General features: G+C 34.1%; 1 protein-coding gene and 1 pseudogene across 4 annotated transcripts; one reads left to right on the forward strand and one right to left on the reverse strand.

Moving 5' to 3' along the window:
- Nucleotides 1–10,762: 10,762 nt before the first annotated feature.
- LOC109337431 (protein NRT1/ PTR FAMILY 8.1-like) lies at nt 10,763–14,977 on the forward strand. 4 transcript variants are annotated; one of them, XM_019574411.1, is made up of 5 exons: nt 10,763–10,855; nt 11,454–11,612; nt 11,709–11,926; nt 12,898–13,457; nt 13,789–14,977. In XM_019574411.1, exons 2-5 carry the CDS (start codon nt 11,507–11,509, stop codon nt 14,621–14,623), a joined length of 1,719 nt encoding a protein of 572 aa, XP_019429956.1. In that variant the 5' UTR covers nt 10,763–10,855; nt 11,454–11,506; the 3' UTR covers nt 14,624–14,977. The 4 variants fall into 4 exon arrangements, with proteins under 4 accessions (XP_019429956.1, XP_019429952.1, XP_019429955.1 ...); XM_019574407.1 differs by lacking the exon at nt 10,763–10,855 and adding an exon at nt 10,862–10,938; XM_019574410.1 differs by lacking the exon at nt 10,763–10,855 and adding an exon at nt 10,865–10,938 and having other exon boundaries at nt 11,469–11,612.
- A 7,411-nt stretch (nt 14,978–22,388) lies between these two features.
- On the reverse strand, nt 22,389–25,127 carry LOC109337430 (annotated as a pseudogene).
- Between the last annotated feature and the right edge of the window lie 659 nt (nt 25,128–25,786).

The raw sequence follows: 25,786 nt of genomic DNA on the forward strand, positions 1-25,786 counted from the left end.
TCTTCCACACCACACATTCGAATGAAGTGAATGAAGTTATGGAGTTTTGTGGTTGCAACTACAATCTTTTGTTGTTTCGTTAATGGAAATGCTCTCATATGTTCAACACAAATTTTCTTGCAAACCCCAATTGTTCTTTCAATTACATTTCTTAATGAATAATGAGAATTGATGAATTTCTCGTAAACCTTCAACTTACATACTCCTTTTAAGCTAAAAGTTGTTTGGTGGTTTTGTATTTTTTTTCTAACTTAAAAACTCGAATTTTCTATAGTTATTCACAATGGCGCATGTTCTATAACATCTGATTCAAGCATTTATTATAAACCTTACAAATAATCTACACTTTTTGATTTTTCACTAAACCCTTAATAGTGAATTGCTAGCAAGAATACTTGGAAAATAATCATCCATTTCAAGCACTAAACGGAATAAATTTAGGACTTTATGAACCAACCCAAAATCTAAAAAAGCGAGAATTATAACACTAAATGCATCATGGGCAGGTTTCAGGTTTTCAACTTTCATGTTTTCCAATATTAATTCTATATAGCTAAGAACTTTAGGTGAGAAGAATAAGGAAAAACCACTAAAAGAAGGGTCATTCTAATGCGCAATGAAAAAACTTGAGATCGAGTTTGGGGGCGTAAATTTGATCAAGAACAAAATGGGCATGATTGGAAACAAGAACCTCATATTCGACGAAGTGGAATTCAAGGGAGTGGTATCATTGGGATCATGGGCAGGGGCAATGCCACATTCACCTTAGTGCACACCCTAAACTTTTCAAAAAAAATTATGCCTTACCTGCAACCCTTGCAAACGTTGTGACATACTTTGTAAAAATAAATAATCAATTTTCGAAAGACATCGAAAAAATGAGAAGTTCTTAGGCAAAGTTTGAATCAAAAAACTAATTTCATGCGAGCTGCTGGTATTTGTTGGGCCAGGGTTCATATTATGAAACTTTACTAAAGTTGATATTAATGTATTATGCTATATATTATGTTGTTGAAATTATTAAAGAAGATGGATTAAATCCAAGAAAAAAAGAACTGAAGTCGACAATATTTTATGTATGCTTGATAGGTGGGCCCATGGAAGTGTCAAGGTTTGTAATCCTTATTCTCTAATAATATCTTGGGAGTCGCTCAGTGCTCTCGAGGACGTAGGCACAATTGACCGAACCCCGTTAACAAATTATCTTGTTCTTTCTCTTCTAATTATTCTATACCTTTATTTGATTGCTTGTGGCCAACACTGCACAACGATCGCTTCCGCTGCACCAATAGATGTTTTGAAAGAATTGTCACAAAAATTGCAAAGGAAAGACTAAGACACCATCAATGTTATGAACTTGGTTAAAATCTCAATCTTTTCTCACTTATATTTCCCTCTTTTTCTATCTATAGTGTGAAAGTGCAAGTGTCAAAGTCTTGCACTATTAAATTGTCTATGTTTTGATGAAGACAAGGATTCATTGAAAGCTTGAAGATGACTCAACAAATCAACATGCCATGTACTCAAGAATCTCATATCTAGACTAAGTCTTACAAGAGTCATATTTAGAGTCATAGATATGTGCTTAGATATTGAGTCTAGGCTAGGTAAACATAGGTGCAATTCTCACAAGTCTTAAAAATAATCAAATTAGTTACATGAAACATGTCATCTAGATAATTATATGTTCATGCATTAATCATACATGTTATTTGTGCATATATGCATAATATATTGGTAAAACATATATAGTTGATAAACATAACATATAGATAGTTTACCATTTTATCAATCAATTGAAAAATATGTCAGTTAATCGATTAAGGAATGAGTTAATCGATTAACGTGAAATCAGTTTTAACAGATAATTGAAAAACTGAATTCAATTATTCTCAACAGTTCTCAAGAGCTTATTAATCGATTAAAAGGACACTTAATTGATTAACTGGGTCTCAGAAAGCTTTTCTATATAAACTGTGTTTTTAGGTCTTGCACCATACATCATATCATTCATTTTAGAATTGCTAAGTTGCATATTTTTCATGCTCATTTGTGTCATTTTAGGCAGAGAGAAATGCATAGTGAGATAGTGAGAGATAATATCATGTTTAGGGTTTAATTGTGATCTAATTGCATGTGATTAATGTGTTAACATTTGCTATCTTCTTTTACATGATTCTTGCATTTCTTTAGAAGAATTCTAGGATAGAAATTCTCTGTTTTCGCACATCAATTAACTCATACATATTCATTGCTTACTTGTGAGTCTTGTATATGGTTTTTAGTTGAGATTTAATTGTGATATTTCGAGCTATATCGTGCTTGATAATACTTTGTTTTTTGTACTGTTTTTAGTGTTGTAATAAGGGAAATCGTCTCTTGGTGTCGTACCACCAAAGAGACTCAATGAGTCTTAACCAAGACTTAGAGGTCTTGAGTTTAGAACATTTATTGGCTGGGGCTAGATCGTAAAAAAGGTTTTCTTAGGCGATTAGGTGAGTCAAACCAAGAAATTGGGTTCTTGGATTCAAGAAGGGAGCATCTAAGTTTGTGTATTGGAAGTGTGCATGTAAAAATACATTCGTTTCAATATTTAGTGAAGAAAATCTCTCGAGATCAGAAGGGGAAGCCTGAATGTAGTTTGCAAGTGGATCCACAAACGAACCAGGATAAAATTCCTTGTTGTAGGCTCTTTCTATCCTTAATCTCTTTAATTTCAAGTTGTAATAATTGCCTAATTTTAGCTGATAATTTTGGATACTGTAAAATTGTCAGTAAAATTGTCATATTGAGTTTAATTATGTTCAAGTATGTTTGCTTCATCTGTATCTGATTAACGGTGAGTGGCTGAGCAATAAGCCACTTCGCAACTTGTTGTTTTCTATGAGTTAATCGATTAAGACGGGGTGTTAATCGATTAACTGGTTCTTTTTCCAGAATAGGATTTCGATGCAAAAAGCGATAATTGGTAACCGCGACACCTATTCAACTCCCTTCTAGGTGTGTTCTAGCCACTGATAACTAATACAGTGTTTTTCAAAACCAAACATAAGACCTAACTTAATTCTAATAATCTATATTTATACTAAATAAAAAACCATTTAATCCTTAAAATTTGGTTAACTGAATAAATTAGATAAAACAACCCACCCCTTTTATATAGAAATATAAATCATTCACCAAGTCAGATTTGACTTGGTATTTTTCTTAATTTTTTATTCTTTATATTTGTTTTTGAAAATCAATGAAAACCTAATCAATAATTTTAATTGCCTTTTTTATAAATTTTGAAATAAATCATAAAAATATTTTTTGAATATACTTTAATTATTTAAAAGTATATTTTCGAAAATAAATTAAATAAAATTATTTTATTATTCATTTTAAATTCAAATAGGATATTTAGAATATCCTATGTATTTTATTTATCTATTTTTATAAATTCGAATTTAATTATAAAAATTAATAAAAATCTTTTTAATTATATTTTATAATATAAATTCAAAAAATAAAAATATTTTTTTCTTTTCTTTTTTTGAAAAATGAGTATATGTTTTTAGGGGCCTATTTTAATTTAATTGTTTTTCTTGTTTTTTCTATTTATTATTTTCTGAAAATGATATAGGTTTAAATAAACCTATTTAAGTCTAATTAATTTAAGTTTGCATTTATTTATCCTTTGTTGTTTTTAAAATTCAAGTGGACACTTGAAATATCACATTTAACCTCGAATTAAATTCTAAAATTAATAAAAATATTTTTTTCTTTTTAGGATGTAACTCTTTTTAAAACAAATATGTTTGCCTTTTTATGGGCGAGACCAAAATGGGTATTCACAAGTTGCAGAAGAAGTATGGATAGGTAACCTAGTCAATTATAATATTCTACGCAGATTTTGTTGTCTTGCTTATGTACATTTACCTAGTGATGAATAATCAAAACTTGATCAGAAGTCAAACAAGTTTATCATCATTGGATATACCACAAGTGTGAAAGGGTTCAAGTTTTGGGATCCACTTTCTAGAAAAGTGGTTTTGAGCAAAATGCAGTGTTTGATGAAGATTTTATGTTGAAACAGTCAATTTTGACAGAGGTGTCTAGGCCAAATGGAGAGACTTTGGGACCAAATATGGTTCCAGTGAGCAATGAAACAGTTCGGGTGAATAAAGTCATGAAACCATGTACAAGTTCAAATCAAGAACATGACGATTCTCAGGCAGAGAGTTCAGGTGTGCAAGAGTATCTACTTGCCATAGACAAGAATAGACGTCATATCAAACCTCCATAGAGATATGGATTTGAGGATATGACTTTAGTTGTTCTCCATATCAGTTTAGGAGATCCATGTAGCTTTCAAGACGCTTTAAACAACTAGGAGGAATAACAATGGATGAGTGTCATGATGGAGGAGATGAAGTCCTTACATAAGAACCAAACTTGGGAGCTTGTCCCATTGCCCTCAAACAAGCGTGTAATTGGGTGTAAGTGGGTGTACAAGAGGAAGTCAACAATATCATAAAAAGAAGGGGGAAAGTTCAAGGCTCGTCTTGTAGCAAAAGGGTATTCATAGTAGAATGAGATCAACTACAATGAGATTTTCTCCCCAATGGTGTCACACACTTCTATCAGGGTAGTGCTTGCCTTGGTAGTAGCCGAGATAGGCACTTAGTTCAGATGGATGTTCATACTGCCTTTCTCTATAGTGAACTAGAGGAGAAAATTCACATGACACAACCAGAAGGTTCCAGCGCAGCTGGACAAGGTCACTTGGTTTGCAAGTTGAAGAAGACTCTATATGGGTTGAAGCAATCTCTCAGACAATGGTACAATCAGTTTGACACTTATATGTTGAAGCTTGGTTACAAGCGCTGTGAGTATGATTATTGTGTTTATATGAGAAGCTTTGTTGATGACTCTTTTATTTTTATGCTACTTTATGTTGATGATATGTTGATTGCTGCTAATCATATGAGCTATATTCATGAACTGAAAGTCACGCTAGGTAAGAAGTTTGACATGAAAGATTTAGGGGTTGCTATGAAGATTCTTGGGATTGAGATTCACATGGATAAAGGAGCTAGAAAACTATGGCTCTCCTAGCAAAGCTATGTTGAGAAGATCTTAGAGAGATTTGTATGAGCAATGCTAAAGTAGTGAGAACTTCATTGGTAAATCACTTCAAACTTTCCCTAGATCAGTGTCCAAAGACATATGAAGAGAATAAGTACATGTCAAAGGTTCGATATGCCAATGCAGTAGGTTGCTTGATGTATGCTATGGTTTGCATTAGACCAGACTTGGCATAGGCAGTTAGCCAAGTATGCAAGTGCATGTTGAAATTAGGGAAGCAACATTGGAAAGCAGTCAAATGGATTTTCAGATATTTGAAAGGGACTACAGGTCACGACATCATTTTTGTCAGCCAACAGAGTAAGCCTTCAATTGTTGGTTATGTTTATTCAGAATATGCAAGAAACTTAGATGATAGAAGGTCCACAACATGGTTTGTCTTCACCCTTGTAGGTGGACCAATTATGTGGAGATTATCAGTTCAGTATGTTGTTGTTATGTCCACAACTGAAGTAGAGTACATGGAAGATGATGAAGCTTCTAAGGAAGCCCTATGGCTTATGGGGCTGGTAAATGAATTAGGCATTGACCAGGATGGAGTTATGTTGCATTGTAACAATTGGAGTGCTTTCGTTTTGACAAATAATCAAGTATATCATGCTAGGACCAAACATATTGATGTGAGATTTCACAAGATTAGAGACTTTGGCAGATATTGTTGCAAAAGGTTCACACTTTAAAAAATGCAGTTGATATGTTAACCAAGCCGGATACCGTAGACAAGTTCAGGCATTGTTTGAGCATGTTGAACATTCACTAATGCTGGACTATGGAGCGCCTCCAACCCAACGGCGGAAGATGGAGATTGATGACATTCACCAAGGTGGAGATTGTTGTGCAATGACTCATATTCTTCTAATAGCAGCAATACAAGTTATGAGCTTGTGCTAATGTAAAGGGGTTGGGGTAGAGGACTATATATTTATGTTATGTAAACCTAATGTAACAAGGATAATAATAGCTAAACACAAATCATAATTCTCTAATACATAGTGGTAACCTCTTAACCCTCCTGTGGACGTAGACAAAATTGGTCGAATCTTGTTACCACATTTATTATGTTATTCTCTTATCCACATCTTTTACTATTTGATTGCCCGCTTGTTCCCAATAAATAAGTTTTCACCCATATTGTCGGGTGTATGATCATGTGCCATACCATGCCATAATACACATTCGTGGATATCCCCATGGTCTGGCCATGATGACTTCTGTAACTTAATCATTAATAGTGCATCATGAACATTATATGATTGTATAATTTTATATGGCTTGGTCGTATTCCACTAAAATATGAGTCATGTGTACATGGTAGAAGAGAAAAAAGAAAAAAGAATTATTTTGGGGTAAGTATATTAGCGTGCCTATAGGTATTGGCCAGGAGGTAGTACACTTTTATCTTCATATTTTAGATTAATATAGCCATTTAGAGATTTATTCATATTTGAGAAGTATTTGGAATAGCTCACTTATTTTTAGTAATTTAAAATAGCTCACTAAGTGTGCATTTTGTATATATTATGTTTTTAGTTTCAATTTATAAACTTTGTGATTATAGACTAGGAGAATATAATATGTTGAGATTATAATCTATTTATGTTTAGGCGCCTTAGCTGAAAATTGAATATAAATTAATTTGTTTTGTATGGTAAGGTTGAAAGGTTGGATTTAGATAGTAGAAAATTTTATGAGATTATTTGTTTATGTTATGATTATTTTGGTTTCTTTTTACACTATTTTTTAATAATTACCATCAGAAATATTTTTACTATAAAATTTTAATATTGCATAACAAATGCTAAAAAATATATTAAAATAAAATATAAAAAGCAATATCAATATTATAAAATAAATAGAAGTTGTTAAACTTGAATTACACAATTCACGAAATAAATAATACAAAATTGTCAAATTTTATACAAAAGTTTTAATAAGTTATAGTGATGATGTGAAGAGTTATGGTGTTTGGTGGAAAAGTAAAAAGGAGGAGAAAAATAAAGTTATGATGTGTAAAATGAGAAGTGGAAAATTTGAAAAAATAAGCTAACAAAAATAAATCATTATATATATATATATATAATTAAAAATAACATGATACACAAATAAATAGAAGTTATTAAACTTGAATTACACAATTCACGAAATAAATCATACACAGTCAAGTTTTATACAAAAGTTTTAATAAGTTATGGTGATGATGTGAAGAGTTATGGTATTTGGTGGAAGAGTAAAAAGGATGAGAGATAAAGTTATGATGAGGTAAAACTTGAAGTGAAAAAAAATGAAAAGAAAAGCTAACAAAAAATAAACCAACGCATAATTTTGGAGCTTATACTTTTAGCTTATTTTTTCTAAAATGAAACTGAGTTTATAATTTCATTTTGTTACCAAACATACAAAGTTTATATTTTCAGCTTATTTTTCACAAAATAAGCATAATCTATAAAATTTAATCTATACTAAACATGAGCTAAAGCTTAATATATTGTATATCCGGCATATTTAGCCAACATGAGCATCATTGGGCAAAAATCATTATAATTGTCAACATTGAGCAAAACATTGAAATTCAAGCCTAGGACATTTCATTCACAACATAACCTACTAAACCCATGTTTGGTATAGATTAAATTTTTCATATTATGCTCATTTTTTGAAAAAATAAGCTGAAAATATAAACTATGTATGTTTGGTAACCAAATGAAATTATAAACTCAGCTTTTTTTTTTTTGAAATAATAAGCCAAAAGTATAAGCTCCAAAATCATGGTTGATTTATTTTTTGTTAGCTTATTTTTTTCAAATTTTCCACTTCCCATTTTACCACATGATAACTTTATTTTTCTCCTCCTTTTTACTTTTCCACCAAACATCACAACACTTCACATCATCACCATAACTTATTAAAACTTTTGTATAAAACTTGACATTTTTGTATTATTTATTTCATGAATTGTGTAATTCAAGTTTAGTAACTTTTTTTTATTTTTGTGTCATATTATTTTTTAATATTGATATTGATATTTATATTGTATTTTATTTTAATATATTTTTTAGCCTTTGTTATGCAATATTAAAAATTTATAGTAAAAATATATATGTTGGTAAATATTAAAACAATATATATTTAAAAAATAGTGTAAAAAACAATCAAAATAATCATAACATAAACGAATAACATCATACCATTTTCTGTATTTTACTATGTAAAAAACAATCTTTCAATTTTACCCAAACAAAACAGATTAGTTAATATTCAATTTTCAGCTAAGACACCCAAATATAAATAGATTATAACCTTCTAGTTTATAATATCACAGTTTATAAACTGAAACTAAAAACATTTTACATTTTTCATATTATTTTTATTTTTGCTACTTTCAATTATCACACCGTCACTCATATATAACTTCTTAAAATGAGAGTACATTTTTTTTTATCTCAAGATTTATATTACTTTATGTAGTATTTCATTTTCTGTTGATCAAAAATATAAAGTTAATATATTTATTTAATATTTTACTTTTATGATGAATAAAAAATATTTAGCAATGATACAATCTTTGGACAAGTGATATGCTTAGGGATGACAACGGGCACGGGCGGGCACGGGTAGTAGCTACCCGCTACCCGTTTCAAAATAGAAGAGTAATACTCATACCAGTCTGTACTCGTACGGGTACCCGTGAGCGGGTATTTTTGGGTACCCGTAGGTTTCCTCTATTATAAATAATTTTTTAAATTTTTAATTCTATTGTGTTTCAAATAAGATGAAACTTAATTATTTTTATACCTTTTGATTGAATATTTGGCAAAAATGCTAAATTTATTGGTGGTTTCCATTTGTGTGATTTTTTGTTCTCATTTTTTAACAAAAATATATATTTTCTTTGTAAAACATGTGTGTTCTACACATGTAACAATATTTGTAGGGTGTTTTACCACCAAACTCAATAAAATATGTAAACAAAGTAAAAGGAAAAATATACATAGTGTAATAAATGTTAGAATAATATATTTTTTATTTTAATTAAATATAATATATTAATCGTATAAATAACGGGTACCATAATACCCGTACCCGCCCGTATATACTACGAGTATTTTTAAAAACTCGTTTATAATACCCGTGGGTACCCATTTGTGACCCTTACCCGTGTCCGTACGGGTTTTTTTGTCATCCCTAGATATGGTCCCCCTAAAATACATCATAAATCACATATATTTCCTTTCCTCTCCTCACTCCTCCATTTTTTTTCTAGACAGTAATATGTATGCACTAATCTATAGTCTAAAGATTTATAGATATTATTTATCTATCATTTGAATTATTTATTTTGATGATTTAATAGTAATTAAAAATTAATAATAAGTGATACAATAACTATATAAAAAACTCTTATATCTTTAATTTATATATTTTTTCTATCTTTTTCTATACTTCCTTACACCCAAAAAGGCAAAGCAGTGAGATAAACTTTTGTAAACAAGTCAGTAGTCAATAACGATAGCCCGTGTGGAATACGTCACACCGACATGTGCGTTACGTAATTTTTGAAAGACACGCTATCACTACAAAACAGTTTTTTTATAAAGATGATAGATAAAGTATAATATTGAATTCCATTTCAACAACAACAACTAGCCTTGGTCCAACTAAAATCGATATTTTATATGGTAGATTTATATTACTTAGGTTACTGTATGAGATGTTTAACTCATTTTCTAATATGACATTCCAATCTTCCAAAAAATAATGACTTTTTCCATGGCCCCTTTCTTTTCTAAGAAATATACAACTTTTAGTCATTATTATTATATTTGAATTAAAAAAAGTTATAATTTTTTAACCAATAATGATACAAGTTTACCTTTTTTAACTATATAAAAAGAATTTAACATGTATACATCAACAGTGTAAGTACTTTTTATATTATTGGTAAATCTCTCACTATTAATATGTTATTTTTACTGACTTTCAAACAAAAGTAATATAAATCGTACTATATAATATGTTAATAGTGTAAATTACACTAATTGTGCATTTTAAACTCATAAAAATATATACACTTTTGTATCAACGGTGTTTATCCTCCAAGACTCATAACATTCCCAGTTTTGCATTTAAAAATTAAACATTGTAGTAAGAATCCTGCTTCTGCTTAGGCATTTTGTGTTCCCATTATTGTAGACTGACCCACCTCACAGTCTCACACTTGCCTAGTCTAACAATAAACAACTAATGTTTTGTCAGATTAATATTAATATTTATGTGTTAACTATCCAAATATTTATTATTATTCATCATAAAAAAAAATAATACAAATAAATAGTGTAGCATGTTTATATAAAATATTTTTACACTATAATATAATAATTTTATTTTATTGAGATTTATTATTGATTTATCGTGTCATTTTATTATGTGTAAACACAGTTAAGACCGACCAATCAAACTCCATAGGTCAAACGTCCAGCTAACCTAACTTGCAGAAAAAGAGACTCAATTTCATTCCACATCTATCTTATTTTAATACCTTTTTTTTCTGTGTATTTGGCCACTGAGAGTGGATAAATACAAAAATCATAAGTTAAGGATTATTTGCACCACTCATCATTATAACTTATAAGTGAGACAAGTCAACAGTGTCAAACTGAGATTATCTTGTAATGTTTCCAACTACCAAGATACAAAGGCTAAACTAAAAAAACAAGTATTTAAGAAGGTACCTATCTTTGGTTCATAGTGCACTCATCATTGTTCATTACTTCTTGCTTTATGATACTTGCATGAGTTGCCAACTTTCAGGTAAGAGAAACACTTCTTTGATTCCATTCTCTGCTGTCTGTTCTGGTTGTTTTTACTGCCAGTAGTGTATAACTGATCTCAGGATTCATGTATTTGAATCCTAAACTTTTTGGAATTCTTGAATAAAATGCCTTCTTTATAAAGAATAGAATTCTATATAACTAAACATCAGATTCAGAAAGTGACACTTAAGAGTTTTGTTCTTCTACCGAAGGCATATGTTTCAGCAAATCGTTGCAGCTTAGTTATAAGTTATAACCAAGAGTGCTCAAAAGTAGTAAGATTTTAACCTTCAGCTTAGTCCATTTTGGACTTTTATGGTCTATTTGCGAGTTGAGTTTTAGAATGGAAAGGGAAAAGTTTGGAGTCATCTCACCGATGTATGTCGTGGCTCCCAAGTTTTCCATTCATTCCCTTCCAAAACTCAACTCGCAAACAGACCCTTAATGACTGCTTGTATTTGTTAAAACAATAGGAAAATTCTAATTTCCTATTCTCTTTTTGTTGGTTTTTAGTCTGTCATACTTCAGCTGAATAATTGGCCAGTGTGCACAAGTTTTCAATTCCAATGGCAGAGAATGATGTTTACACCAAAGATGGAACAGTGGATTACCATGGAAATCCAGCTAATAGAAGGGAAACTGGAACCTGGAGGGCTTGTCCCTTTATCTTAGGTAATTGTGGTGCCTGTCCTAGTCCAACTATGGTAGGGTGGGATATGACATTATATTAGCTAAGAAATGTTTATCATTTCAACTTTTAATTTACAGGAAATGAATGTTGTGAGAGATTGGCTTACTATGGCATGAGCACAAATCTGGTGCTGTATTTTAAGAATAGGCTACATCAGCATAGTGCTATTGCTTCCAAGAATGTCTCTAATTGGAGTGGAACATGCTATATCACCCCATTGATTGGAGCATTTGTGGCTGATTCCTATCTTGGAAGATATTGGACCATTGCCATATTTTCAATAATCTATGTTATTGTGAGTATGCTCTCTTCAATCTTTAATTGCCTTCAAGCTTAATTTCTAAAGGAGGAGCGTTATTTTTTAGGTGCAATACTGGGCACTGATATTGTCGTATTGCTAAAAAACATGTAACAAACATTAATATCTGATTGGTATATGGTATTGTGGAAAATTTGTAGTTTATTTTTTAAGTTATAACACACAATCTACCTAAATTATAAATTTAGCTTTTATTTATAAAAAATACTTAAAGAAATGACATCTCTTTTATGGTGGATTATTTTTTTATTGTTTATTTTTTCCAACCAATTTCACTTCCCATTTTACCCCCAAATTTTAATAATATTTTCATCATTTTTTAATTGACCTTATATTGGATTGCTTATCTTATCATTTGTATACTATTTATTTTATGAATTGTCCAATTCAAATTTAGTAAATTTTATTTATTTATGTTATGTTATTTTTAAATATTGATATTGATTTTTATATTATCCTTTATTTTAATGTTTTTTATGGTTTATCATGAGGTATTACAAGTTTTAAGAAATTTATAGTAAATATATATATATATTTATATTGTGATAAACATTAAAAATTAACAATAGTAAAAACAACCAAAATAATCATAATATAAACAAATAACTTTATAACTTTTTCTTATAATTTATTGTATAAAAATTAATATTTTTACCTCCTTATTCAAACAAAACAAATTAGCTTATATTTAGTTTTGAGCTAAAATGTCTAAATATAATCATAGGTTTATAAACTAAATCTAAAACCATAATTTATATGAAAGGCATGCATAATAATTGTTTAATTAAAAACAAGAAACCCACAGCCCCTAAAATAAGTTCCAATAAATCAAAAGTTTACCTGCTGTGAAGTCAAACAACAATCATGGGTAGAAGCCGGTCAAATTTTGTATCAAGTTCTATCCGGCCTGATAAATAAAATCTGAAGTTATTCCTCTATATGAATAGGGAATGACACTCTTGACATTGTCTGCATCAATTCCTGGCATAAAACCAACATGTCATGGTAATGGAGATGAAAACTGCCATGCTAATGTTGGACAAAGTGCAGTATGCTTCTTAGCTCTGTACCTTGTAGCACTTGCCACTGGTGGGATTAAGCCTTGCGTTTCATCCTATGGAGCAGATCAGTTTGATGATGCTGACCCAGCTGAGAAGGAACACAAGAGTTCTTTCTTCAACTGGTTCTATTTCTCAATCAACATAGGAGCACTTATTGCTTCTTCTCTATTGGTCTGGATACAAGATAATGTTGGTTGGGGATGGGGCTTTGGCATTCCAGCAGTAGCTATGGCAATTGCAGTGGTTAGTTTCTTTTCGGGCACTAGGTTGTATCGGAACCAGAAGCCTGGAGGCAGCGCCCTGACTCGCATCTGTCAGGTGATAGTGGCATCCATAAAAAAGTACCATGTTCAAGTACCTTCTGACAAGTCTCTATTATATGAGATTGCAGACACAGAGATTGCTATAGAAGGAAGCCGCAAGCTTGAGCACACAAATGAGTTAAGGTAAATCAATGACTATAAATTTATAGATCAGCAACTTGATTTATTGATTACTATGAATCAGAAGCAATTTTGAAGTCACTTGAATTCTAAAATATAGGGAGGCAGCGCTTTAGTCTATATGCATTAGTTAACCTGCATGGTTCATGCCATCTCAGATATTATCTTATCAAAATATAACAACCTTGTAATCACTAGCTTTCCAATTGTTCAGTGAGATTATTATTCCTGCAAATTTAGACAGAATTCATTAGCCTGTTTTTGAGGTCAGTGAAAAGGACAATATGCTATTGTCTTACCAAGTTTTTATTTCCTTTCATACTGTGTGCAACAGATTTTTTGACAAAGCAGCAGTGATAGGGCAATCAGATAATGTGAAGGACTCAGCAAACCCATGGAGACTTTGCACTGTAACCCAAGTGGAAGAGCTGAAATCTATCTTAAGATTGCTTCCTGTATGGTCCACTGGTATCATATTTGCCACAGTCTATGGTCAGATGGGCACCTTATTTGTGTTGCAGGGGCAAACAATGAATACTCATGTTGGAAACTCAACATTTAAAATCCCACCAGCATCTCTTTCTATCTTTGACACCCTTAGTGTCATATTTTGGGTCCCAGTGTATGATAGGATCATTGTGGCACTTGTTAGAAAGTTCAGTGGAAACAAAAATGGCCTAACTCTTCTTCAAAGAATGGGCGTTGGCCTCTTCATATCCATATTTGCCATGGTAGCTGCAGCAATTTTGGAGGTCATGAGACTTAGAAGTGTGAGGAAGCACAATTACTATGAACTTGAGGAGATACCTATGACAATATTTTGGCAGGTGCCTCAGTATTTCATTATAGGTTGTGCAGAAGTATTCACCTTCATTGGTCAGTTGGAGTTCTTCTATGATCAAGCTCCTGATGCTATGAGAAGCCTGTGTTCTGCTCTATCATTACTCACCGCTGCACTTGGACAGTATTTCAGCTCGCTGCTTGTAACGATTGTGACAAGTATCAGCACTAAGAATGGGAGTCCTGGATGGATACCTGACAATCTTAATTATGGTCACCTCCATTATTTCTTCTGGCTATTGGCAGTGCTGAGTGTTCTGAATTTTATAGCATTCCTTCTGGTGGCCAAATTGTACACATACAAAAAAGCTATTGGAACACTCCGCTGAAAACTGGTTTAGGTTGTGCAATCAAAGTTTTAATTCTGAAGTTTCTATTCCTTTTAGTGTCTGCTCAATCAAATGAAGTGTCACTTCTGGTGTTTGCAGCAAAGATAGGCAATATACATCATACAATGCTTTCTTCTAAAGTCTTGTTTTCCACCTACAATATAAGTTACGGTCAATAACTTAATATTATTAGTACACTAATTTCTATCTCTAATCCTTGAACCTTTTCAGTTTTCATAATGTAAAAAGTGTGAAGTTCTTATAATTGTTGCTTACAAACATTCCAAATTTCCAACGTTCTATGAACATTCTTATTATGTTTCAAATCTTTCTCATCAACATGGTTTCATCTGATATCTGGTAAGCTTACAAATTACATAACAGTTCATTGTGCGATGAAGGAATCAAATTTAACCAATGTTTACAGTTTCATGTAATAGTGTAATTAGACGAAGTGTTAAGGAAAGTTTCAAGAGAGCTCTATCTGATTGATCCAAAAAAATTAACTTATTCCTCCTTTCATTGAAGATATTGCTTAAGAATTAAAAAGTCATTCAAAGTTATCATTCATAAGCAAATTAACTTATTCTAACTGTTTTGAGTTTCAAACTCTATAAATAGAGCCTTTATCATTTATGAAAAGTGCATCGGCTGAAAGACATTTTTCAGCTTTCTCTTCTCCCTTTCTTCTTGATGCACTTTCCAAGCTAATTTTATACCCTTCTTTTTTATGGTTCTTAGGAGTTCTGTTGGCATCTAATGTGAAACATTATGGAGAAAATGAGTCCTTTACTTACAAAAATTACCACCAAAAGGGAGCTTGATTCTACATACATGCAATGGTGGTAAAGAGAAGAAAGACATGAATAAGTGTAGATAAACTTATTTTTAGCTCATACGCACTTTCTTTTTATAATTGATACAAAGTGATGCAAGCAAAACGGATAAATGTGTCTAGTTCGGAACAACATGAAACTTTCTGTTAGGAATGGGTATAAACTCCTTTTAAAAATGTATATGTTAGGAGAAGAATGTAAAGGGGATGATGGTAGTTAAAGCTAGTTGGATTTGGGGTGATATAAATAGAATGTTTGGTAGTTAGGTGGTTATCTTTTTGGAAAGTAAGAATTGGAGGGAAGAATAATTGATTCGAAAATCAGTTATTCTGGGAGTTTTTCTTCTTCAAAGTGTAATACTTGGCCTTTGAATGTCTAAAGTTCTTAATAAAGAAATCATTCAAGATCAATTCTGATCTTGAACTTCATTCTTCTTCACCTAAATCTACTTCTTCTAATCCCTAAAATCCAGTTCTTATCATTGGTATCAGAGCATCATCCTGGTGTACTAATTACACACGCTTTGATTCTTGATTTTGTGCATGGTGTCCACGAGAAGCATGGCTAGAAATGTTGAAGATTGGAGGCAAGAACGCGAGGAGATGAGAAGGGAAAGAGAGGAATAGAGGATACAAAACGAACTGAACAAAACCAGGATAAAGAGGTAGGAGGAAATACTAGCTCAATTTACCACCAGAGCTAGGGTTCCAAATGCTCACGATGAAGGGAGTGAATTTGGGGGAGAACATGAGGTGAGGGAAATTCGTGGAAGGGAGAGATGGAGGAAGCTGGAGATACCTACGTTTTCAAGAGATGATGCGTTTGAGTGGACACATAGGTTGGACATATATTTCTCACTGAAAGAGGTGACTGGAGATGAGAAAATGCAGGCCACTTTAATGGCTCTGGAAGGAAAGGCCCTCAGTTGGTATCAATGGTGGAGTAGGTGCAATCCTCAACCATCTTGAGAGGGATTTAAGTTGATTATGATCAGAAGGTTCCAACCTTCCATGGTGCAGAATCCTTTTGAGAGATTATTGGTCTTGAAATAGTTAGGGACATTGAAGGAATATGTGGAGGAATTTGAGAAGTATGTGGGAGCTCTCAAGGAGATTGATCCATAATTTGTGAAAGGAATTTTCTTGAATGGCCTCAAAGAAGAAGTCAAGGCTGAGGTGAGGCTTTATGAACATCCCAATTTGACTGAGGTAATTCACAAGTCCTTGATGATAGAAGAAAAAAATGTTATTCTGTAAAAGAAGGTGAACAATAACTCTTATGCTAGAACTTGAAGTTTTACTAGATCTACTATCCCTAATAGGCCTGTAACTGTAGAGTCTTAGCCTGGAATAGATAGGGAACTTGATCAATCCTCTGTTGGGAGTGCCTTTGTTAACCTGGGCAGTACTCATTCAGTTGACAGTGGAAGGAGTAGAGGGGGAAGGTTTAAACACCTTACAGGAGCAGGGATGAGGGATAAGAGGGAGAAGGGACTATGTTTCATATGTGATGAGCCCTATAACAAGGATCACAGATGCCAGAATAGACAACTTAGAATGATCTTGTTGGAGGAAGAAGAGGAGGAAGAATTGGACAGTGAACAGTCCATGGTAGCTAGTATGCACTCACTCCAGTTGTCTCTTTAAGCTATGGCTGGCCTAACCTCTACAAATTTTTGGAAGGTGGCTGGTTTCTTGAAGGGTAAGGAAGTAGTGATACTCATTGTTTGTGGGGCTTCACACAACTTCATCTCATCCAAGTTGGTGGAACAGTTGTAACTGGAAGTGCAAGCTACTCCTAGATATATAGTGGAGGTAGGTGATGGACACAAGGTGCAATGTCAAGGGAAATGTGCTCAGTCAGAGTTGGAGTTGCAGGGGTTGTAGTTGACTTAGGAATTTTATCTGTTTGAGATGAAAGGGGTGGATATAGTCTTGAGATTGGAGTGGCTAGCCAGTTTGGGGGAAGTAAAAGTAGACTTTGGTAAATTAGAGTTAACTCTGAAGAAGGAGGGGACCATCCATAAGATTAGGGGAGATCCAGCCTTGACCATAACCCAACTTCCTCTAGGAGCATTCATGAAGGTATTATTAGAAGAAGGGGAAGGACTGATGTTGAATTAGGATGAATCAGGGGATGTTGTTGGCCCAATTGACATAATACTAGAAGAGGTAGAACATGTTTTGCAAAAGTTTGAGGGTGTGTTTACAAACCCTGAAGGCCTCCCTCCTAGAAGAGAGCACGATCATGCCATCTACCTCAAGGAAGGTGCCAACATCCCTAACCTTAGGCCCTACAAGTACCCTCACTACCAAAAGACTGAAATTGAAAGATTGTTGGCATAAATGTTACAAGCAAAGGTGATCATGCCTAACATAAGTCCTTACTCTAGCCCCATCATCTTGGTCAAGAAGAAGGATGAGGTTGGAGGTTCTATGTGGACTACAGATCCCTCAACAAGGTAACCATCCCTAATAAATTCCCAATTCCCATCATAGAGAAATTATTGGATGAGTTAGGGGGGCTCAGGTCTTTTCTAAGTTGGATCTAAAGTCTGGTTACCACCAGATTAGCATGAGGGACCAGGATATAAAGAAAACAACTTTTAAAACTCATGAAGGGCACTATGAGTTTATAGTGATGTCCTTTGGCCTAACCAATACTCCTTCCACCTTTCGAGACTTGATGAATGAAGTCCTAAAACCTATTCTCAGGAAGTTTGTCCTTGTTTTCTTTGATGACATCTTAGAGTATAGTAGGGACATGGATAGTCATGAGAAGCATTTGCAGTTGTTGTTAAGTATGATGTAGGATCATTCTCTAAAGGCTAATAGAAAGAAGTGTACTTTTGCCTAGGCCAGGTTAGAATATTTGGGCCATGTGATATCTGGACAGGGGATAGAAGCTTATCATAAAAGGTTGCAGCCATGAGTTCTTGGCCTATACCCAAGGAGATTAAGGGATTAAGGGTATTCTTAGGCCTCACTGGTTACTATAGAAGATTTGTGAAGGACTATGAGAAGATAGCCAAACCCCTCACTGAACTCCTAAAGAAGGATAGTTTCAAATGGAATGAGAAGGCCACTAAAGCTTTTGAGGCTTTTAAGGCTGCTATAGTTAACCTTCCTTAACTACCAGTACTTGACTTGTCTCAAACTTTTGTAGTAGAGACAGATGCCTCTAACAAAGGTATAGGAGCAGTCTTGATGCAGGAGGTAAGCCTTTGGCTTTTTGGAGTCAGGGTCTGTCCATAAGGGCTCAACAAAAGTCAGTATATGAGAGAGAGCTAATGGCCCTGGTCCAGGTTGTGCAGAGGTGGAGGCACTACCTACTTGGAAGGCATTTTGTAATTACGATTGATCATAGAAGCCTCAAGTTCCTCACTAACTAGAGACTCTTCACAGAAGAACAATTCAAGTGGGCTGTTAAGTTGATTGGAATGGAATTTGAGATCCAATTCAAACCAGGAAGGGAGAATTCTGTAGCTGGTGCCCTATCTAGGAGAGATATGGATGCAGTCATTTCTTTAGTCTCAATTACTGAAAAGGAGGATTGGACCAAGGAAGTCACTCAGGATCCTAAGTGGCAACAAGTGATCCAAAATTTGATTATAAAGTCAGACAACCATGAAGGGTTTGAATTTAAAGGTGGGTTGTTATTGAACAGGGGAGATTAGTCATTGCCAAAGACTCCAACAGAATCCTCACCATCTTGAAGGAATGTCATGAAAGTCCCATAAGAGGCCATTCAGGTTTTTTCAGAACCTACAAGAGGATAGGTAGTTGTGTTTTCTGTTTGTGGATGAAGAAAGACATTAAGAGGTTTGTGGAGGACTGTGATGTATGTCAGAGGAACAAACACTCCACCCTGACCCCTAGTGGACTATTGCAACCTTTGCCAATTCCTACTTAGATATGGAAGGATATTTCCATGGATTTCATTGTAGGATTGCCTAGATTTCAAGGTAAGGACACCATACTAGTAGTAGTGGATATGTTGACTAAGTATTCCCATTTCTATGCCTTGGGTCATCCCTTTTCTGCCAAGGAGGTAGCTGCTCTGTTTGTAAATGAGGTGGTTAAACTACATGGATTCCCCTCTTCTATAGTCTCTGATAGGGATCCAGTTTTTGTAAGCAAGTTTTGGAAGGAGTTGTTTAGGCTGACTGAAACTCAGTTGAAGCTTAGTACTGCCTATCACCCACAAACTGATGGTCAAACAGAGGTAGTGAATAAGTGTTTGGAAGGATACTTGAGGTATTTTGTAGGACCTAGGCCTAGATAGTAGGTCCAGTGGTTGGCTTGGGCTGAATTTTGGTACAACTCTACTTATCACAGTTCCACTAGGATGACACCCTTCAAGGCTTTGTATGGTAGAGATCCACCAATGTTGATTAAAGCTGGAGAATTTCCATATAAAGTGGAAAATATCAATCAGTTAGTTCAGCAGAGGGATTTGATTTTGGGAGAACTAAGACAAAATTTGTTAAAAGCCCAAGACCAGATCAAGAGACAGGCTGACAAACATAGGAGGAAGGTGGAATTCAAAGAGGAGGATTGGGTTTATATCAAGATCCAGCCTTACAAGCTCAAGTCCTTAGCTTCTAGGCCTTTTTCTAAACTGGCAGCCACAAGTATTATGGACCATATCAAGTGATGACAAGAATTGGTCTTGTGGCTTATAAACTAAATCTCCATGAGCATGTTAAGATTCACGCAGTTTTTCATATATCTTTACTCAAGCAGGCTCTAAAACCCAATCAAGCTCCCTAGCCTCTCCCTACTTTACTCAATGAAGAATATGAGCTAGAGGTGGAACCATAAGACATAGTTGATAGTAGGGAGACTCAACAGGGTCAAATTGAGGTGTTGGTTAAGTGGTCAAATTTAGCTGCTTACAATAATTCATGGGAGTTGGCTGTTGTGCTCCAGGAGAAGTTTCCTCCTTTTCCACTTGAGGACAAGTTAGTTCTTTTAGGGGGAATATTGTTAGGAATGGGTATAAACCCCCTATTAAAAATGTATATGTTAGGAGAAAGAATGTAAATGGGATGATGGTTATTCTATTTTTCAGGGTAGTTAAAGTTAGTTGGGTTTGGGGTGCTATAAATAGAATGTTTTGGTAGTTAGGTGGTTATCTTTTTGAAAAGTAAGAATTGGAGGGAAGAATAACTGATTTGGAAATCAGTTATTCTGGAAGTTTTTCTTCTTCAAAGTGTAATGTTTTCACCTTGGAATTTCTAAAGTTCTTAATAAAGAAATCATTCAAGATCAGTTCTGATATTGAACTTCATTCTTCTTCACCTAAATCTACTTCTTCTAATCCCTAAATTCCAGTTCTTATCACTTTCCTAATAAAAGGATCTAATGGGTGAATCTAAAACAGACACTCCAACTCCATGTAGCTTCAGTTCATGGTTAGCTGAAAAATGCATAATTCCGAAGTTCCAAACAAAAGTACCTCAAATAAAGTCAATGGCTATGCTTCCAAAGCATTTGTCATTGATAATTTGGATATCCCTTTTCTGCTTCACTATGCTATGGCCTCAGCATCATTATGTTTCAACCAACTAACATCAACTGCTAGAAATCATTCCTCGTCACTGTCAAGATATGAAGTTGTTTTATCTTCGGTTATCTACAAAACCAACTTTGACAAAACCCGAGTATGATGAAATTTCAAAAATAAACTTCAACACAATCATGAGTAAATAGTGGTACATATATCATAATTTAGTGATACATTCTGCCGGAGACGCATTCTCTAATAAGACCAAAAGATAATGAAAATTTAAAAATAATAGATATAAAAAGCAATATTGCAACATTAAAGTCATAAAAAACATATATTTAGAATTAACAGTGATACATTAAACAAAATAGATATAGTAACCAATATTGTAACATTAAAGTCATAAAAAACATAAAGGAAAGTTAACACGGTACCAATAGCAAAAGGGCTTATCTAAATTGTAGGTTGAAAAAGCAAACTTAAGGTGGCATACAAGAAACTCTCACCTAATGGGGTTTGGGGAGAATAAATATATATAGTTTTATCCTCACAAGAAGCTCCTTCCAGGATTTGAATCCATGACTTTTAATAAAATGGTAAAAGTTTCAGATTAAAAAAGAAATTTAGGTTCAGAGTCGTCAATACAAACTTTACAATTAGTTTTAGTTCATGCATCTACAACAATAGCATAGCTGAACCAGAATTTGGAAGTTAAAGCTTACTCTCAAGTGACCAGACTTTGAGAACTTAATCACCATTATTTGGCCCAAAGTAAAAAGTTCCTTGCAAAATCAAAATGTTGAAGAGGATTTAACTCTTTGCAGTTTGCAAACATAATACTTCACTCTGCCAAAGTCATTATAGAAAGAGTAAATTACAATGACACTCATGAGTTTTAATGAAATTATATAAATTATTTTTCACTTTTTTACACCTATACAAACCCATAATTTTTATACTTTCATTACACTGGCTACCCCTGCATGAAAATTAAGTGTAATTTTTTTAAACAAAAAATGTGATAAATACAATTAAGTTAAACAAAAGATGATATATTGTGGAGACAAGTCCAAATAATATATGAGTTGATACCTCTTTATTATTTTTGGTTCGTTACGATATAATATAAGAGCGATTTAAACAATATATCTTTAGAATTGTTGATACATTTTGTAGCAAAAAATAATAAAGATACATTAATTTGTATATTATTTGGACTTTTCTCCATAATATATCATGTTTTATTTAACTTAATTGCATTCATCACATTTTTTATTTAAAAAGATATATTTATTTCTCATGCATGGATGATTAGTGTAACGAAAGTATAAAAATTAGGGGTTTATGTAAATGTAGAAAATGGAGAGGTGGTTTGTCTAATTTCACTAAAACTCAGGTGTAATTAACTCTTATATTAATTGCAATCAGAATCTGATGTATATACCATGAATACTTTTTACAACCAGATATATTTCCATGGACAACAAACAATTACATTATAAATACTTTTTACAACCAGATATATTTTCAAAGGTTACAGCTTTTATGAGGCTTCTGGCTGTTGGATTCAAGTCCTTTAAGCCATTCCTTCTAGACATGCTTCGCCTATAGCTCTTCAATGGTGTCAAATAGAACCTTAGCAAGCCATTATCGACGTTATTTGGGGAATGCCTAATGCTCCGGTTCCTATGAATCGTAAGATCTTGCGTTCCATTCAAAATATTGAGTTTGGTCTCGGGATGTCCAAGGTCATCGACTAAACCATCTGCTCTACAAGAATTTTGACAACTAACACTATAACTACGAATAAGCTTCTGGCTTACCGACCCACTCACTTGCCCATTAACCACTCTTCTCAGCTTCTGCCAAGACTCTGACTCTGAACCTGGCATGCTAACCATATCTCCTGCACCATACTCTTCTTCTTCCAACTTCTCTTCTTTCCTCCTCTGCACAAACCCGAACTTATTCCACAACGTCCCCCACTTGTGCAACTTCTTCAACCCCTTTTTATCAACTCGTGTTATATTACTAGCATCCTTAGAAGCAGATGCCATGACACACTCAGATTGAACAATATTCATATTACCATCTCCCAAATCTTTCTCGGTGATCAGTACCTTTGCCCCATAGAACAACTCAGTAGTAGCAGGAGAGACCTTGGCATTAGATACCACTCTCAAGTCATCAACATCAGCCATTGGCAATTTCCTAAGCGAGTTTGACTTATCAAAACTCCTCCTCCCATGCGAATCCGAATAGTAATCTTTGGTCTGAACTGACCCACCAAGACAATGCTCTCCAACACTTTCCAATTTCACCCCCTCCTCCTCAACCAAAACCCTGTTATCATTAAGAACACCATTAACATGAACCATTGGCGAAAATCTTGGACATGCTTTCCCAATCAAATAACCTTCCCAAGAAGCTTGACGTGCTTCAAAAGAAAATCGTGGATCATAACCATCCAATGACATTTTAACGACATCAATTGACAACCTAGGATCAATGTTACACGATCTTCTACCCAATAATCCATATTCCCCAACCTCAGATTGTGTCACTTTTAATCTTCTCGCCCTGACATGGCCAATACCATTACCATTTTGGTCACAACAGTTTTCTTCACCTTATGTTTCTGTCTCCATTTTCTCAATCTCTTGCAAAAAACTCCACGCAATTTCTCTGAAATCACTCCCTGAGTTCTTCCTGCTCTGAAATTCAAGATCTATGAACTCTTTCATCGTCGTCTTCGTCTCTTCATCATCTTCAAAACACGCAAAACCATTGCCCCAAACCATAGTCCCTTCACCGCCATTGTTTCCGTTCTCCTCATTCTCCTTTTCCTCCTTGATTTCGAAACCTGATTTCCCCAAATCAATTTTGGGCTTCCGATTTTGTCCATTCTTCTCAGCATCGTCACGTTGAAGTGGTCGCACAATGCCGCACGGACCTCATAGGACCTGCGGCGGGGCTCGGGTACCGTGGAGGAGGATGACGGAGCCTCGTCGGCGTTGCCGGAGCAAGATTTGGTTCGACGGAGCTGCGACACATGGAGGGATTCTAAGGTGAGACAATCGTCAGCGGCGGCAGTGGTGGAGGAGGATTCATTGCTGGTGAGGCGTTCACGGAGACAGGAGGCGCAAAAACTGGTGAGGGGTTTAATATGTTGACGTTGACAATTTACACCTCTTTCAAGATTCAATTGTAGTATAGTATAAGGTTATGTCGAACCACAAGGAATTGTCTTGGAGGATTCGGATTCCCAACAAAATTTACCTCCTCATTTTGGCAGACGTTGACATTATGGTCCTCACTACAGTTGTCACATCTAAAAATTTGCTTCTTTGAGGTTTCCCTCAATTGCTTTGGTAGATCATTAAGCTTTTGGGTTACCTCTTCTAACTGTTGTTGAAGCAATTTGTGCTGGGCCAGAACAACATCAACTGGGTTTAGTTCAAGCATTCCACCTTGTCTGGGTGGTGGCCTTCGCTAATGTTGACTTTTATTATCATTTAAAGCCATGGATTCAATAATATCAATGGCTTCTTGCGGAGGTTTAGCCATCAATCGTCCGCCTGCAGTAGCGTTTAGTATCCACTTATGCTGCTGCTAAAGTCCATTAATAAAAATATGAATAGGAGTTTGCACATCAAATCCATGGTTCGGGCACTTCCTAAGCATAGATTTAATCGATCCCATGCTTCGCATAGGCTTTCCCCAGATGGTTGAATAAAAGTGGAGATTGCAGTCTTTAAATCCATGAATTTCCCTTGCGGAAAATATCTTGACATAAATTTTTCCTCCACTGTATTCCAGTTGTTTTGCATATGCTGCGGGAGATCAAGGAACCACTATTTAGCTTTTCCTATTAAATTTAACGGAAAAAGCCTTAGAAAGATGGTTTCTTCTTCAGACTCAGAGATTCCAGCGGTACCAACCAACTCATAAAATTTTGTGAGGTGGTTGTACATATCCTCATGGTCTAATCCAGCAAAGGGGTTTGGGTACATAAGCTGTACCAACCCTGTTTTCATTTCAACTTGCCTTTGAGAGCCAGAAGGTCTCCCGATTTTTATCATGTTTCTAGGATTGAAACTGACAAATCCTCCTATGCTTTCTTGGTTTTCTGCCCTGGACTCATTGTTATCTACCATTTCTACTATTTTTTCTTGGAAAGTAGTTTTTGCTTTGTTTGCTTTCTTTCGTGCTCTTTTTTTGCTTATTGAGGGTTTTCTCTATTTCAGGATCAAGAGAAAATTCAAGTTGTTTATTCGTACTCATGCACAAAAGAAATTCTTCTCTCTATTTTCCAAGAAGAATTTAGAGAATTAAGAATATACATATTTAATAATCCACATGTTTGTACAAAGTAAAAAGGAAACAATTTGTACAAAAAGAAAAATAAGTTTATGCATAATTATTTGATTAATGACACATAAATATGGAATGTTTTACTATTAAAGCAATTCCCCAGCAGCGGCGCCAATTTGTTGAAAGCGTTGTTCAGTGTTTATTTTAGTTGAGAGTTTTCTTCTCTCAACAAATCGTCCTGACAGCAGTGTCAATTTGTAAAAAGATTAATACTCTCATTTTCGTTATGTCCTTTTTGTAAGTAAGAGAACTCGGTTTTATTCTTTGTTCGCCATCTCGGCGTTTTTGAAATAAATTCCAACGCCGGTATAATGGTTTCGAGAATATTCCAGTTACAACTTACTTTCTTAATGATAATGTAAATAAGTCATTCCTTCTTTGCCCCATCTCGGCTTTGTTAGAATAAATTCTAACGCCGATATAATGGTATCGAAGCAATTAC

Source organism: Lupinus angustifolius, unplaced genomic scaffold, assembly GCF_001865875.1.
Source record: "Lupinus angustifolius cultivar Tanjil unplaced genomic scaffold, LupAngTanjil_v1.0 Scaffold_6_49, whole genome shotgun sequence".
Taxonomy (NCBI): Eukaryota; Viridiplantae; Streptophyta; class Magnoliopsida; order Fabales; family Fabaceae; genus Lupinus; species Lupinus angustifolius.